General features: G+C 37.4%; 1 protein-coding gene across 9 annotated transcripts in view; it reads left to right on the top strand.

The window, feature by feature from the left end:
* The window catches only part of TP63 (tumor protein p63), a gene marked incomplete at both ends in the record, with an annotated part of 199268 nt that overhangs the window by 118233 nt on the left and 63846 nt on the right, over nt 1-17189 (top strand). For 8 of the 9 annotated variants that reach the window (XM_084231727.1, XM_084231726.1, XM_084231728.1 and 5 more), the window contains one exon: nt 7064-7318. The exons of the other annotated variant lie outside the window; for it this stretch is intronic. In XM_084231727.1, the coding sequence (XP_084087853.1) occupies nt 7064-7318 (255 nt within the window). The remainder of the gene's footprint in view (nt 1-7063; nt 7319-17189) is intronic. 9 annotated transcript variants of the gene reach the window in all.

Below are 17189 nucleotides of genomic sequence, written 5' to 3'. Positions count from 1 at the left end.
GCTTTTATTTATTTTTTTAAATATATATTTTTATTTTTTTATGCATGCAAGAGGTGGAGTGTAGGCCAGAGGTGTGGGAGGGTGAAAGGGTTCAACAGAGACAGAGTGGGGAAAAGAACAGGCAGATCTACTGAAATACACTGCTGAGGGGAGTAGCGGGCAAGACAGGAAAGGTCTGCTGTGCCATGTGGGTAGCTCCCTGGCTGAGGATTAAACTCATGCTATGATGGATGCCAGTAGCTCATAGTGCTGAGACTTAACCCCTTGCACCACCAGGGAGGCCCCAGATTTTTGTATTTTTAATGTGTCATGATGATTAGATAAAGCACATAATGAAATCATAGAATTCAAAGTTTATTCCCTCTTAATTGAACCTACCACAGTGTTTTTTAATTATATTTGGATAGAGTTTTGACTTTAATACATTTCATTTCCTGGCTCTTCAAATGCTATCTCTAATATTTGTTGACATTGTTGTTCACCTGATCAGTCACCTTTGTATCTGTTTGTGTCATAGGCAATTGTCTGGCTTGGTTAGGGTTTTTAGGGAACAATCTAAGTAATAGAATGCTGGTCCTTTAAAAATTCTTGACAATTTCCATCAGAGCACAAAACTGTCTAGCTAACTGCCTACTGTCTTTCTAGATTCCCGTGTGTTGCAATGTTTTATTTTTCCTTTTTATTCATTATAGGATATAAGTATATTTTACCTCCCAACATTCATTTTTTTAAGGTTATTTGGTAGACAAAAGAAGTGCTTTACACCTCGCATAATCTGGTTTAAAAAAATATGATGCTAAATAAATTCTTAAGGTGGAAAGACTGTGTTTTGACATTATAATACAAATATCTTCTTGACCTCAAATGGAGCACTTTAAGTCAGTTGTGCTTAATTCTAGCATAAAACAAACCATCATTCTTTGAGGTGAGGCAGGTGGTAGAAAACTTAAAAATGACAAGTATTTCTCCCTAAGGCAGTGCTTGTTGAAAAGTCACTGTCCTGCCGATATTTGGGGATAAAAATGTAGTGCTGACTGCTAGAACATAATCGAATGAATGCATTGTGAGGCCAGGATCATGAAGAAACCTCTTTTCTTTTCCCAAGAGGGGCTTTAGAATGTTCACAAAAGCTCTTCCATGAAGCCTGAGGTTAAAGGTTAGATCAGCTAAAGAAACCACAGAGGCTGCCTGAAACATTTTAGATTTCTCAGCTTGGTCTGACAAATCTGTATTAAAAAAAAAATAGTTATGCTAGTTTGTGAAAATATTCTCATTGCATTTTAAAAGAGCTTTGAGAATGAGTGTGGTTATACCTGCCAGAATGTTATATCTACCAGAATGTTAGCATTGGTGCTGTCTGAACAGTAGAATTTCCTTGGAGGAAACTACGATCCGAGTTGCATCAATTCATGGCAGTGTTAGAACTTAGACCCCACATTACCAAGTCTAAGCTCAGAGTTCTTTGTATTGGTGGCATCCATTCATGAGCATAAGGAGTGCTCAAGAGTGTTCTGTTCCCTAGCATCACCTAGCAGTCATCTGTATATAATCATCTATAATCTAAAGGATTATAAATAGAATGTATTCCAAGTGAAATTTGAGCAACTTATTGTTTCCTGGAACAAGAGTACACTTGACTTGAAGTAAATAAATTATGATTATATATTTCAACAGTAACCTCTACTTTCCCTGATTTGACTCTCATTCCCATTCTTTCTCATTATACGTTTTTCACTGTGGTAGCCATATCATCATAACTTAGCTATTATAGATAGTAATATTTGGAAAGAGAACCTAAAAGTTTTCTCTTAAACAGATAAAGCGGAGATTTATTGAAACACAAATTATAGGGCCTCCCCAGTGGCGCAGTGGTTGAGCGCTGGGCTGCGAAGCTGCCTGCAGCCTCTGCAGCACCGGTTCAATCCCCGGCTGCTGGCGGGGGTCCCACATGGCACACAGACCTATCCTGCTGTGCCTGCTGCTCCCCTCAGCAGTGTACTTCGGTCCTTCTGCCTGTTCTGCTCCCCGCTCTGGCTCTGGTGAATTCTCTCACCCTCCCATGCTTCTGACTGTACCCAGTGCTTGTATAAATAAATAAATCTTAAAAAAAAAAGACACACAAATTTAAGTTCCTGTTCTCATTGTAGTAGTCAGATGACTTGATTAGGATCCTTTCTCTGATGTTAAATTCTTTTATAGGAAAGTAGTTGCATGTTATTTCTGAGGTGTAAGAAAATAAAAGGCCCATAATATATTTAGAAATTAAGATCATTAAACAATGTAATTCAGGAAAGAAATATAAACTAAAACTACAGAGATTGTATTTATAGGATACTTTAAAGGTAGTAATCAGTAGGAAAAGTCTAATCTTCTATTTTGTTAATTTAAAAATATCTGAATTAAAATATAGAGAGGCAGTAAATCAGGATGTGTAGATAGCTAGAATGCAAAAGGACTTGGGCGAGGAGAAAAACAGGCAAAAAATAATAAAATGTTCTTCCTGTATCTGGGAGTAGTAGGTATACTTATTCTTTACTAATGGTGAAAGCAAGCAATTTGAGATTTGCCTCTTGTAATCCTGGCTCCGTGTTTCAGCACACTTCCATGGTGTCCTGTGATTACCTGGGCTGTCTTGGGTCTCTGTAACCCAGGTGTGTCTCATCCTTCCTGAGGTCAGATCAGCTGAACCTGAATGTATTTCAGCTACAGAAGTTGGTAATTTTCTGGGGTCCAGGTGGTGAGTCTTCTGCTTCAAATTCATTTTATAGGAAATGAAGCATCTGTTTGAATTCAGAAGAAATCGTTCTACTCTATCAGCCTGTGGTAGATAGCAGACAAATTGTGTTCATTTTTGCTTTATACATTTTGTGGAAAGAAGATTGTCTCTTCTTTCAAATATGATAGGATAGCTATAGAACATTTTTCATTCATTCATTGAGTGCCTATAGAGTATGTTATGGTATTCTGAAATCAAGATTCTTTGAACAATTTACTTTATATTTCATTTAAACAGATGATCTCACTCAAAACAGGAATCTAGAAAACCTAAATAAGGGACCAGGAAAAAGAATAACTATAAGAAAGAAAAAAATCAAAATCAATAAACAACTATGAACCAGAGACACACTTTGGGGGGGGAGGTGGGGAAAAGAGGCATTGGGGTCAAAATCAGGGGGTTGCAATTGTATGGGGAATATAAAAATTAAAATAAATAGTCTAGTAAATGAAATGTTTCTTTTGTTACATAAGAAACACATGAGACATATGGGACCCCATAGAGTTCTTCCAAATGCAATTTTTGTGGCTGGTCTGAGAGTGTCATGTCTGAAACTCTTGTATAGGACCCTGAATATAGGCTCTGCATTAGCATCCTAGTCTACGACAAGTTTCTCCCTCTCTTTTTGTGGAATCATTTACAGTGCAAAATGGACAGAGGTACTCTTCTCCTCATCCCAGCAGCTTTGCTTTGGTAGAAAATAAGGGGTGAATATTCACATTGATATTTTACAGAGCTAGCGACATGGACATGCAAAGTGTGAAGGGCCCATAGTCCCTGTTCTTTGTTTAATGCTCTGCTGTCACCATTTTGAATCCCTTAATAATTTATGAACAAGAGGCCCTGGTGTTTTCATTTTGCAATAGGCTCTGCAAATTATTCTGCTGGCCCTGCCTATGGAACACTTGTTCTTCTTGGCAACACTGGTCTCCCTTTGGCCTCCAATTGTAATATGACAACATGTCCACTCTCTCTTCAAACCAAAGAAATAAGCAAATAAGAACCTTTTGGTTGCTGTTGACTAAATGTTTTTTTTTTTAATTAACTTCTCAAATGCTATTTCTTATGGTAGATTTATGACATTGATTTTTAATACAGCTATAAAAAGTATCCAAGTAGATTTCTAACTGTATAATTCTTTGGTGGGTTTATTGTCATTTATAGTTTATACTAATTAAGTTAACATTTGTAATAGTGGTTTTATTCATTTTTGAGACAAGTATACTGCTTCATTTATGTTTTCTACAAAGTAAAATTTGGGAAAAGTTTGCCTTGAAATGTGTTTTCCTATCTCTATCTTGAATAATAAGCAGCTTTTTGCCCAAATCTGAGCAATTTAGCTTTATGTTTTAAATTGGGGCATAATTAGAAACAAATTCTGTTGTCGTTAAGTAAAATATTTCACCTGGAACCTGATGAAATTAAATGATGACATTCTAAAGCATACTCATCAACACCTACAGACCTATTAATCATTTTTGAAATATATTTTCTGCTTCTTTGGTACCACCCAATATGTTATTTCTTACAGCTGTGCCAGGACCTTTGTGCCTCCTAAGTAAATGGACTTTCCATTTCTCTTTAAGTTTTTCTAGAAGTGCTAAGTGTTTGCTCACTAGCTTTTAAAGTGGGTTCCAAAACTTTTTCTTTACATATATTGAAAAAAAAAATTCAAAGGGCCATGTTTCTTTGTTCTTATCCAAGCCCACAATTAGCTGAAGTTCCATTCTGTGTATCTAAAAGGAGGAGGAAAGGGGTGAACCAACAGGCATTTTACTGCCAGTGAGAAAGTGCTCTGAGAGTTTTTTTGTCCCTTTTGTCAAGGATGGCTGCCTCCCTAATTGTACTGCTGTGGGGAAGCACGTGCCTGTGGGAGCATTATCTGATCCCTACAGGACATTCAGGAGTGCTTTGTATACTGACCCTTAACTTGAACACACATATCTTTTCAATCCCTTTCCTAGGTTGTTGCCGCAGGCTTGGATCCCTAAGTGTTTTAGTTCAGTCGTGGGTGTTGGATGCATTTGCACCAAACTTGGCTTTATGTTTTTTTCTCCCCTAGTTGTCTCACCTGTAGTTTTGCTGCACCTGTCAAAAGGGAAAGCTGAAGATGGAGGATAGATGAATAAGAGCTGTAGCAGTTAAAGGGGAGAGAGGCGAGACAAACAGCTGCTCTTGTCAGCATGAGGATAAGTGTAAAGAGATTAATAGTTATTTGGAGAGCAAATGGGGACATGGCATTCAGCAGTGGAATGTGAAAATATAAATGTATTGGAATGAGCATGCGACTGTTAACATTTAGACACATGCTCTCTGGACTGAATGGAATGACAAAGGCCATTTCTCCTCCCCATGTGAGATATTTAAATTATAATAAAGTGATTTTATAATCACATATATTTTAATTAAATTTTTTCAAGCATCTCTTTCTTTTTATTTTTAAAGATTTATTTATTTATTTATACAAGCACTGGGTACAGTCAGAAGCGTAGGAGGGTGAGAGAATTCACCAGAGCCAGAGGGGAGAGCAGAGCAGGCAGTAGGACCGAAGTAGGACACTGCTGAGGGGAGCAGCAGGCGGCAGGAGAGGTCTGCACGTCATGTGGGACCCTCGCCCATAGGCCGGGGATTGAACCAGCGCTGCAGAGGCTGCAGGCAGCTTCTCAACCCAGCACTCAACCACTGCACCACCGGGGAGGCCCTCAAGCATCTATTTCTATGTGGGTTTGTCCTGCAGAGTTTTCCTTGGTCTTGGGCTCTCAGAGTTAGGTCACCTGAAGACTCCTCATCTCCTTCATAAACAATGACCAATAGGATTGCCTTCCTCTTCTTGGTATTAACTTATTTTCCCTTGAATAACCTGAAAATACTGTGAGATGTCTATGTGTCAAAAAGTTGTACACTCCCGGTGGCACAGAGGTTGAGCGCTGGATTGCGAATCTGCCTGAAGCCTCTGCAGTGCAGGTTCGATCCCCGGCTGCTCCCCGGCCACAAGAGGAGGGTCCCACATGGCGCGCAGAACTCTCCTGCTGCCCGTTGCTCCCCTCAGCAGTGTACTTTGGTCCTTCTGCCTGCTCTGCTCCCCGCTCTGGCTCTGGTAAATTCTCTCACCCTCCTGCACTTCTGACTGTACCCAGTGCTTGTATAAATAAATAAATAAATCTTAAAAAAAAAAAGGTTATACAAAGGGAAAATCATTTCATAGACTGTTGGCTCCTTCTGGAAATGTGTTCAATTTGATTCAAATTTAGGAATGACTAGAGTTATCTCATCAGGCTGACATGTGTTGATGGCCTAGACAGAGCCCCAGACTAGGAATCCAAAGATTTGGTTTCAAACCCCACTCTGCTTATTAACCAGTGCTTGAACAAATCATTTCCCCTCTCTTACAGTAATGCAATAAAGTTGTTTTGCATGTTAAGTGACAAGAAATTAATCCATGCTTTTCATAAATATCTTAGTGAGTATCTACTGTGTACTTGGTTCGAGTAGAAGAAATAAAAGGATCTGTCAGAGAAACTACATGAGATAATGTACTTCTGAATTATAGCAAAGATGGAATTTTAATTATAGTTAGATGGTATTTTTCTTAGACATTTTCTACTTTAGAAAAGAATAAACTGCTACAAAGAAAATGAAAGAGTGGATAAAAAAATTAGTCTGTATTCAGATGACATTAACATTTTGCCTTTTAAATTTAGTTGGCTCTCTCTAAGTTGCTACCCTGGCCCATCGCATTTTTATGAAACTACTCTTTGTGGAACTCTTGGTATCCTGGGACAAGAGTTAGACTTATAAGACTCGAGGGAAATTTGCAGGACATCTACTATTGCCCCATATACAGCACTTTGATCTTTAAACACACTTGAAGACATCCGTATCCAGTGGTCTCTATCATCCTGAATACCATATAGAAGATAATGTAAAGTAATAGCAGATGGTACTCATTTATTTTAAAAGAAATCCTAAGCAGCTACTTAGTACTGGACACTTCTGCCGCTTTGTGAATAAGCACATATTCTACTTTCAAATGGCCTTAAGGATGCCACAGTCACCAAGGGATATACAGAAGAGTTCTGTGATTTGTAAAGCTGAATTGCAGAACTCACACGCTGGAGAATTCTCTTGGTGTTTCCGTGCATCACAGATTGATCATTTTACCTCCCAGGTGAAGTGGTATGGACCCCAGGTGAATCGCTACAAAATGTATGCACCATATGATGTTTTACGTGGAACAATGATCTGTAGCTTAAACAGTTAACACTGCCCCTTCTGTGTGTCCTGCAGCCACAGTACACAAACCTGGGGCTCCTGAACAGCATGGACCAGCAGATTCAGAACGGCTCCTCATCTACCAGTCCTTACAACACAGACCACGCGCAAAACAGCGTCACTGCGCCCTCGCCCTACGCGCAGCCCAGCTCCACCTTCGACGCCCTCTCGCCGTCGCCCGCCATCCCCTCCAACACCGACTACCCGGGCCCACACAGCTTCGATGTGTCTTTCCAGCAGTCCAGTACCGCCAAGTCGGCCACCTGGACGGTAAGAGAACTGGGCACACATGTGCCCTGAAACCTGACCTCCATCTCCAAGGGTTGTCTCTGTCATCCTTTTCCTGTCTTTTTTTTTTTAAACAAGGATGCTCACTGTGGTATTTTTTTTTAAAGTTTGATAATACTCTTTTTTTTTAATAATAATTTTTATTTTTATATTCCCCATACAATTGCAACCCCCCCCCCCCATTCTGAACCCAATCCCTCCCCTCCCGCCTGTCTTTTAAGGAAATTTTGTGTTTGACTATTTAAATCTGAACTGCTGGAATAAGAAAAAAGAGTCATTTAGTGAGAAAGGGCCTGATCTGGGAACCAAAGTCTTCCTTCTGGCCTTGTTGGCCTGCCCCTAGCAATTTCCACTTAGGTGTTCAGACCAGCATCACACCATTAGGTGCTATGTTGTGTGGAATAGTTACCAGTCTCATTTTAAAGAAGTAAATGTCACATTAAGGTGCAATTTTTTTAATGAATAAAATCACAGACTTGGAGTAATAATAAATTAAGAAATTAAAATCTCATTTATTAAGAAAAATTTGTTTATACATATTGGAGCTATAAGTCAATACATTGTATTGATACATATATAGTTATTACATTTAGAAACATTATTTTCCCCCCAAAATCCTCAAAATTGACGTATCATGGATCTTAATCTAAAACAATTGATTAAAAATGTTAAACAATCTTTCTATGCATAAGTTTTCAAAGAAAACATAGCAATATTTTCAAAAATTGAAAAGGTTCAAGAATGTTTATTCTATTTCAACGTTTATTTTGTAATGCAATATAACATGAATAAAACTCAAATATAAGGGAGGAGACCTACAAGACTGGTTTTAGCTGGTTGATCAAAGAACACCCAAGACCAAAATGGCATGCGTATTTATCAAACAATTTAATGTTTGCATGAACTATGGAAATGTTTCTAAATAACACCATCTTGTTGAATTGTTTTAATAAATAGTTCCCTCTTTGGCAAATAACGTGTTTTTGTAAAGCATTTCTAGGTTTTGTTTTTGTTTTTGTTTTTTTTATGTTACAGTTTTTGGTTCACTACAGGCTTTAATCCAGTTGTCCAGAGTTTATAGAATAATTTTATTTCATAACACTTATTACATTCCAACATAATTTCACATATGTACCCTCATTTGACCTTATTTCTTTATCAACTGGGTAGGACAAGCTTTATAACTAGTAAAATGAGGAGACATAAAGCCTGTGAAGGTTTGGTGACATCTCTAAAGTTACAAAGGGTTTTGTGTAGCTAGACCAATTTTTGATTCTGCCTATCCACATTACTTTTCAGCGTTTTACAGGATGTTCCAAACTGTGGAACATTTTACAGATGTTCCAAATTATGATTTCCTTAGTGTTTTCCTGTTATATTAGAGATAAAGCTCAATCATGTTACATATTCTAATCATAAAGTCTAAGTATTAGCTTTAACCTTGATATGACCCCTTTTTGTGTTATTTCTCAATTGTTTCATATTTAATCTTTTATTAATTAAGGAGATGGACACTACAGTGAGTAAACTTAGAGTCTCTGTGCCTTTAATAAATATTGGTTGACTAAATGATATAATATTTTGTTGAAGAACTGACTAGAATAGTCATTGGGTAAATGGAACACTGAGGTATCTTAGGAGTCACCAATTGGACATTTATAGTCCCAGATCTTCAAGGCTAACAGTTTCTTTTTTTTTTTTTAAGGTTTATTTTATTTTTATGCATACAAGAGTTTGGGTACAGGCCAGAGGTGCGGGGCGGGGGTGAGGGTGTGAGAGGATTCACCAGAGACAGAACAGGGAACAGAACAGGCAAACTGACTGAAATACATTGCTGAGGGGAGCAGTGGGCATGACAGGAGAGGTTTGCTGTGCCATGTGGGTTGCTTGCTGGATGGGGATTGAACTTGTGCTGCAGTGACTACGTTTAGCTTCATAGGTTGTGTCTTAACCTCTTGCGCCACCAGGGAGGTCCATGAAAGTTTCTATAATGTTATCTCAAAGGACTATGGGAGTGTTAGGTCACTAAATGGATCATAATTTCCCTTCTAAAGTGGTTTAAAAATCATTGGGATCAAGCTTGATTCAAGTATAATATCAAATTCTCCCTTCTTCCTTCCTCTGTACAAACTGATAAGAATAAAAATGAGTATGTGAAAATAACTCTTTATTAGGATGACACAAAAATTTAGAAGAAGTTAATTTCTAATTAAATATCTTCCCTGCTGTTGATGAATGGTCATGCTTAGGTGTTTAGACTGTTTTGCTTTTCTTTAGTTACTATTCAGTTATCTACATTCTACTCTATAGATTTTATAGAATAAGGTGATTGAATTTGATGTTCATTCAATTCTACTAGTGCTTCACATGCTATTTGCATCTTTATTAAAGTTCTTTCTTGTGCACAATCAGATTTATTTCTTTTAAATCTAGGGCACTTGAACCCTTATCTGAGTTGCTGCTGAGATTACCTAAAAAGATACAAGTTCTTAGCCAAGGACAACATTATTGCTGTACATGACAGCTTTTAACTCTTTGGGCCAAATTACATCTTGTCACATTTATACAGACCTCATATTTTAAAATAATATTTTCTCATACCTGTATCAGAGTTGAGCCATGCAACCCAGACTGTTATCCTTACTTTTATAAATGTGGAAATTTTGAGAGGTAAAGGTTATTTGGTTTAATAACCAACCAAAGAGTGAGAAGAACACTGGCCCCACTTAATCCTCTTGCAAGTCTCCCCATGGTTTTATCCAGAATGTATTTCCTCAAGATTGATAGATTGCAGGACGTACATGAACAGACAGGCCTTGTGCAGTAGGGAGCTGAAGCCCAACTGATGGAGGACCAATTTTTATGACATACTACACAACACCTATTTCTCAGGCATCTGTGCATTTTAAAGCAAGTTTTTCAAAATAAAATGCTGTATTTCAAAACTGCCCACAAACTAGAAGCATAAGTAGCTGTCATTAGGAAGAGGCCACACTTGCTGCATAGTCTTCTGGTAATTCTTTAATAAAAATCTTTTTAGTACCATTTTATCACTTGTCATCTTTTCGTGTTGAGTTTACTCTTTTCATTTCTGGTTTTACTCAGAATTACTGCCAAAATGTAGTTAATATATTTAAAGAATATATGCATACTTTCTTTGCTTTCTCTATATTTTAACTAATGAATGTGATTATGAGTCCAGTTCCATAAAAATATGATCTTTATTTTAAACTTCTTCCAGTGAAATAAAGTGAAGTGTGTTAACATTTTTTCCTTATTTTGTATTTGACACACACACAGATCAACACTGAATTTAGGATTTACTGTCAGACTTTCCCATTTCTACAATGTAATTGCCACTAGCTATAAAAGCCTACAATTTAATTTAAGGAATTGCTGGGCTAGTGTCTAGTATTGTAACTGGGAATCATCAGCCACAGGCCAGTTGACAGAACAGTAATTTGGAAACGGCAAGAATCTTGTATGCAGATTTCAACTCTTGAGTTTAATAGCAGCATATAGGACCTGCCCAAAGAAGTGAGTCTCTAAACCTTACTTCCCTCACCTCCCAATGCGGATGTTAACACTTTCCTCATCGTGAGGATTGCACACTGTGTAAGTGTACCCAGCACTGGCTAGTCATAGACACACATATATTTATTGAGTCACAATATGAATCCCTTTGTTTCATGAGTGTATTATAGTTTTGTGGAGTGTTCAGTCATACAGCAAGCAATAATTTGAAGAAAGGAAAACAAAATGCCTTCTACCTTTTTTTAAAATTATTATTATTATTCTCAGTGCTTTCAGACTATGAGCATGCACACTCTAACCCCAGGGACTGAGATGCTATTCATTATCCAAACATATGACTTTGGATGAGAACAGGCTCTCCTGTAGACAGACTTCTGCCCGCTGACTGTGCACCTCCCCTAAACCTGCCCATGCAGATGCAGGCTTTCCTTGCCACATGAGGAAGTGCCCTTTTCAGAAGCGGGGATCTGTTGACTTCTGACATTTATTTTTCATTTTTAATATGTATCTTCATTAGTCTCCATGTTAAACAGAGGATAACAGTTTATTAAAGAGTTAGCATATTAATTTGTTTCTATGTTAGCATATTAATTCGCTTTTGGAGTTGCTGGTGAGGAGAAGATAAGGTTTCTGTAGTACCTACTTGATAGTACTGGGAAGGACACCACTTCTGGGGGCCGCACATTTTCTTTGTTGGATTTGATTGTCAGAGGCCTCTTTCTGAACATAGGTCAGTCTGTCTGAACATTAGCTACTTGTACTTTTGTCAGTTTCAGAACTATTTCTTCACAACCATGTGCAAACACTCTGACAGTCCTCTGGTTAGTATATTTCTCTGGTATTCCCACATGACCTCCCACAGACTGTGGGAGTACAGAGCCCTTTTTGCTATTGTGTCTTCCTCCCTTCATAGACTTTAAGGTCTTGTGGGGCAGGCACCCTGTTCTGTGCCCAGTACAATGCCCAGCCTGTGATCTGTCCTTAATCAATAGTAACATTTTGCTTTCATTTTATGGTTAAAGGAAACCTCTATAGTTCCAAGCAGTGCCCTCAGTTCTAACCTGGTTAGTTAACTGTCCATGAACTTGATCCCATTTTCCTTGATCCCATGATTTATAGAGAGCATTCTTCCTTTGCCTTTCCTAATCATGCCAGCCTCGTGTCATGTTCGGGACTTTGAAGAATCTGACTTGAGCAAGTGGAGAGATTACTGAGGTGGCATTTGAAAGGGGAACAGCCAGTTCCCAGTGCGTTTCATTGATCCTAGCATATTGGTCTTGCAATCTCGTTCCCCTTGACTCCTCAGGCAAGCTGAGATGCATGCCTATGGCCCACCCTCACTGTCATCAGGTTACCTGTAATGTAAGACTTCCAGAATAAGGCTGCCAGCTCTGCAGAAATCCAATGCAAGCCAGCCCATTGCGTGGCTCTCTGGAATCCTGGGACTCTTAAGAATAGCCCATCAAAGGACATGATGTACAGACAAGCTTTTCAATGGTGAATATGATTTATCAGCTTCCTTTCACAAAAGAAACATCTCTCTTCTAAAAGTTTGAGCCATAATTGAGGCTTGAGCTGACCTTACAAACAAATGGTTGTTAGATTTCATTGGTGTGTGACGGGAGAGAAGTCAGTAAACTTGGCTTCTACCAATGATAAATTTGTTAAACATAACAAGGTTTTCATTTCTTGCCATAGTTGTCCAGTAAATCTGTTGAGATACATATGGGAGTGCCTTTATGTGCCCCTCCCATGATAATGAAAGTAATAACTGTGCATATTTACCTGTTATCCAAGCTATTTCTTAATGGAGGAGGAATGTCCTACATAAAGCATTTGGGGATTTTTGGTGATAGTTCAGTTACTTGCTTAACTCTAGGATCTAGTTTACATTTGCAAATGAATTTCCATCATAAGTCATTAGCTGCAGAGGTGTTGTTTCCAGACCAGAGGAAAGTAAGTTTATCAGCATGTTTATTTTATTCTGTTTAGATTGACTCTAGGTTAATATATTTGTGATGAACTAATTTCAGTTTCACCTAATCTAATATTTGTCACCTTCCTACAGGATTCTGAATGATTTCTTGACTGTGCTGGATAATTTGTATTTAAAAGAAATGGATTTCATATGGTCTTATTGTAACTAATCTTATGAGAACTGGTCACTGATTAAAAAGAAATAAGGAACAATTTTTAAAAGCCCTTGTTTCCTATTCTACTGCAAAAACCAAATAGCAAAATCCCTTTGCATTTTTTCTTGTTCTTCTTGTTTTTTCTCCTGCTCCTCCTCTTCGACCTTCACCCTTCCCTCCTTCCTGTCAACTCCCCCCTTCCTCTTTCACCTATTATTTCACTATGTTATCATTAGTAGTGTTAGATTTGATAGTTTGTTTTTCCACTGTAGCTTTGCTTCCCTATTTGGTGAATTATTATGGGGAGGATCATAATATTAAGCAATCACCATGGGAGTTTCCTTTAAGAACAGGAATCAGATCATCAGATCTTTTTCTTCAGCAAATCACTTTGGCTAGTCATGGTGTCAACCCCAAACACTAGTGAGGTTGGGGAAGGTAGCATAAATGAGTCAAATGGTAAGTCCAGGGACATGAGCAAAATGATCTTAGTAGCTTACTGTGTACAAAGTACACAGTACAAAAACATAAATTTATTTATGCATACAAGAACTGGAATGTAGGCCAGAGGTACGGGGGGTGAGAGGATTCTCCATATAGAGTGGGGAGCAGAACAGGCAGATCTGCTGAAATACACTGCTAAGGGGAACAGTGGGTGAGACAGAAGAGGTCAGCTGCGCCATGTGGGTTAGCTTGCTGGCTGGGGATTGAACTCATGAGTAGTGGCTGGTGATAGCTTGATAGCACTGAGACTTTAACCCTTGTGCTACCAGGAAGGCCCTATCTCCAGATCTTTAAATGGTAGTAACAATTTAAAAAAAATTATAAAACACTACCAACCAAACAAAACAATAGACAGGCTGATTGTCACCTTTGCAACATATTTAATAGTGACAAAAGACATTTATTTAGGGCCTCCCTGATGGCGCAAGGGGTTAAGCACCACACTTTGAGGCAGCCCACAGCCTCTACAGCATGAGTTCAATCCCTAGCCAGCCAGAGAGCAACCCACATGGTGCAGCAGACATCTCCTGGCTCGCCCGCTGCTCCCCTTGGCAGTGTATTTCAGTCAGTATGCCTGTTCTCTTCTCCACTGTCTCTGGTAAATCCTCTCACCCCCTGCATCTCTGGCCTGTTCCCCAGCTCTTATATGCATAAATGAATAAATCGTAAAAAAAAAAAAAGAAGACATTTACTTATAGTTTCAATAAGATAACTGGAAATTAGACCAAGTATCTAAGGGAAATCTTACTAGTAAATTTATTTCATTCAGAAATAATAATTCTCTATCCCTTTCACATGCCAAACAGATAAATCTCTTTCTGTAATAAACTAAGTAACACATTGTCAAAGAAGAATTTTCTAAATTTGCTTTCTTGCAACAAATAATCCTATTACTGCCACATTCCTATAAATTTTATTTTACGAAAAAATTCAGTGTTATGCAGTGTTGGATTCTTTGCATAAAGAACCTTTCTTATTTCTTTCTGTTTTTATAACTAACGAGTTTATGGGTCTCTATAACTTAACTCTAAAATTGGCCAAAGCTGGCATCAGAAAGGACAATGAGATTTAAAGGGCTTCAAATCAGTTTTCTCAGTTCACTAATAGATGGCTTATTTTACTTGGCAGAAATAGAGTGTACCCAAACAAAAATCTCCTCCAAATTGATGTCTAAACAGAGAATGTCATAAGAAATTTTCTTGACTCAAGAGAAATATAGTGTGTGACTAAGCTCCACAGAGATCCCTTCAAATCAGCTCTGAGTGATGTGTGCCATTTATTTGGGATTATCATGCTTGGTACATTCCCATATGTGTGATTCACAGCTTCTCTTTGCATCCCCCAATATAAGCCATTTCCATAGTGCAACCAATTTCTGCAAGAATCTCCAATTCCTATGGTGATATTTTTCTCATGAAAGGTATTTAGCAATTAACTGCCAAGTCATAAGTAAAAGCAAATGCATATAAAATAAATCTCCATAGTTTTATATCAGCAGTAATTAGTATGTCTTTTCAGGTCACTGTGACCAAAAGGAGACATGAAATAAAGCTTTCTGCCCAACAATTTACAATTTTTCTAGATTAAAGAAGAGATTGTTGCAGAATAGAAAGGAAAATCTTATAGTCTTTGAAGCCCTGCAGATGTTTGTTGAGAAGGAATGGTTTTTAGAACAAGGTATCCTGTAATTAGGTATGCAGAGGCCTAAAGGTGAGGATCTTAGCAGCTGTCTCTTCTGTGGTTTTAATAATGATGTGATCCCATCATCAGGGACCCCTCACCTGAAATTAAAAGAAAATTTAATAATAACTAAAGACCCAAGATCTAATTTTCTTTGAGGAGAGTTAGGAAGGGATTCTTACTTTACAGATAGAATAAGCCTTCTTAATTTAGTTTGAATCTAATAATGAAGACTCATAGTTACTTTGTGGGGGAAAATGGTATGATTTGCTACTTTACATTGTATTAAACATGTCTGAAGAAATGAACATAATTTCTATTTTTTTTCAGAGTTAATATTGATTTTCCAAGTTTATCAAATAGGTATCACATCATGAGTTACTCATTTATTTTTTATTTTACTTTTTATACTGCTTAGCCAGAATTATCTGCATTAAATCTTGTGAAAAAAAATACAAGGACTAAGATAAGGACATTGTTTCAAAAGACACCTCTTTTTTTTCTTTGCATGTTTTTGAAGGTTTATTTAATAGAAATAATAATGATTATTTAAGGGTCCTGATTTGACTTAGAGAAGTCACCTGACAGACTCCTTTTGGCTGTGACCGACTAAATAGAACTTAGGACCCAGAAGAACAGCTTTTGGATACTAACAAGTTATGTGATCTAGGGCAGATTGTGCTGTCCTACCCATCTGTTAAATGGGAATTATAATATTGACTTGGCAGGATTGCTGTGAGGCTTAATTAAAGTTTATGAAGTATGTTGAGAGCCTGAGAGATGAAGCTCTAAAAACATAGTATGTTATTATCTTCTCCCAGATTCTTAATTTTACATTTACCAGCATGAACGCTATATCATATCCATGCTTACAAGTCAGGCAGTTCTCCTAGGTTTCCCATTTATAGGCAGAAATAAATTGAAACAATATAGAGAGATAAATCCCTTAGGTGGAAAATGTATTTTTCTAATGTGAAGTAATTTCTCCTTAGACCATGTTAAATTGAATCCCATGGTTGTTACTACTTTCATTACTTTATATCTTAGAGTCTCAATATCGTATTGGAAATATTTCAGCAGAGTCAGTAAAAAGATTTAAATTGTGATTATTTTTCTGGATCATTAAAAGAGAAAATTATTTTTCTTTAAAAATTAATAATAAATATGCTTTTAAAAAATACAAATATGTTATTCTAATTAAGTAACAAATGAGTTAACTTCAAATAATTATATTTGAGCCTGAAAAGATATTCTACTTTTCTTAATGCCCCCACCTACTTTTCCCTTATATCTTTTTTATTATATAAATTACATGTGACCATGCTAATTTTAGATATTCATATTTATGAACATAGAGCCCTGATTTAAACCATTTCATTTGCCTCTACTTTTTAATTGTCTACAAATTTATTTTCTTAGAAAAACAAATCTCATTTTCCCATAACTATGTAACTATGGATTTTGTTTCTGACCAAAGATTTGTCATCAGGTAAGTCATAGATATGATTAACTGTATGTCACAAAAGCAAAATTTTGACTACCATAAGCCACTTTGCCATTCAAAACAGCAAAATGATTCTCATAGCCCTATAAAATTTTCTTAATAACTTTGTATACCTTAACATGTGTGGATAAGTTTACCTACAACATAATTTTTTTAAAGATTTATTTATTTTATGCATACAAGAACTGGGGTACAGGCCAGAGGTGTGGGAGGTGAGAGGATTCACCAGAGACAGAGTGGGGAACAAAACAGGCAGATTGACTGCTGAGGGGAGCAGCGGGCGATTCAGGAGTGGTCTGCTGCATCATGTGGATAGCTCCCTGGCCGGGGATGGAACTCGTGCTGTAGTGGCTGCGGATAGCTTCATAGGTTGCATCTTAACCCCTTGAGCCACCACGGAGGCCCTACAACATAAAATTTTAAGTTAATTTTATAAATTTAATTTATCTAAGACTGATATAATGAGCATTTTAATTAACATATTGACATGCCAAAATTT

This window comes from Talpa europaea (assembly GCF_964194135.1).
Source record: "Talpa europaea genome assembly, chromosome: 4".
NCBI lineage: Eukaryota > Metazoa > Chordata > Mammalia > Eulipotyphla > Talpidae > Talpa > Talpa europaea.
The sequence above is the reverse complement of the archived record's forward strand: the minus strand, read 5'-3'. Positions and strand labels throughout refer to the sequence as shown.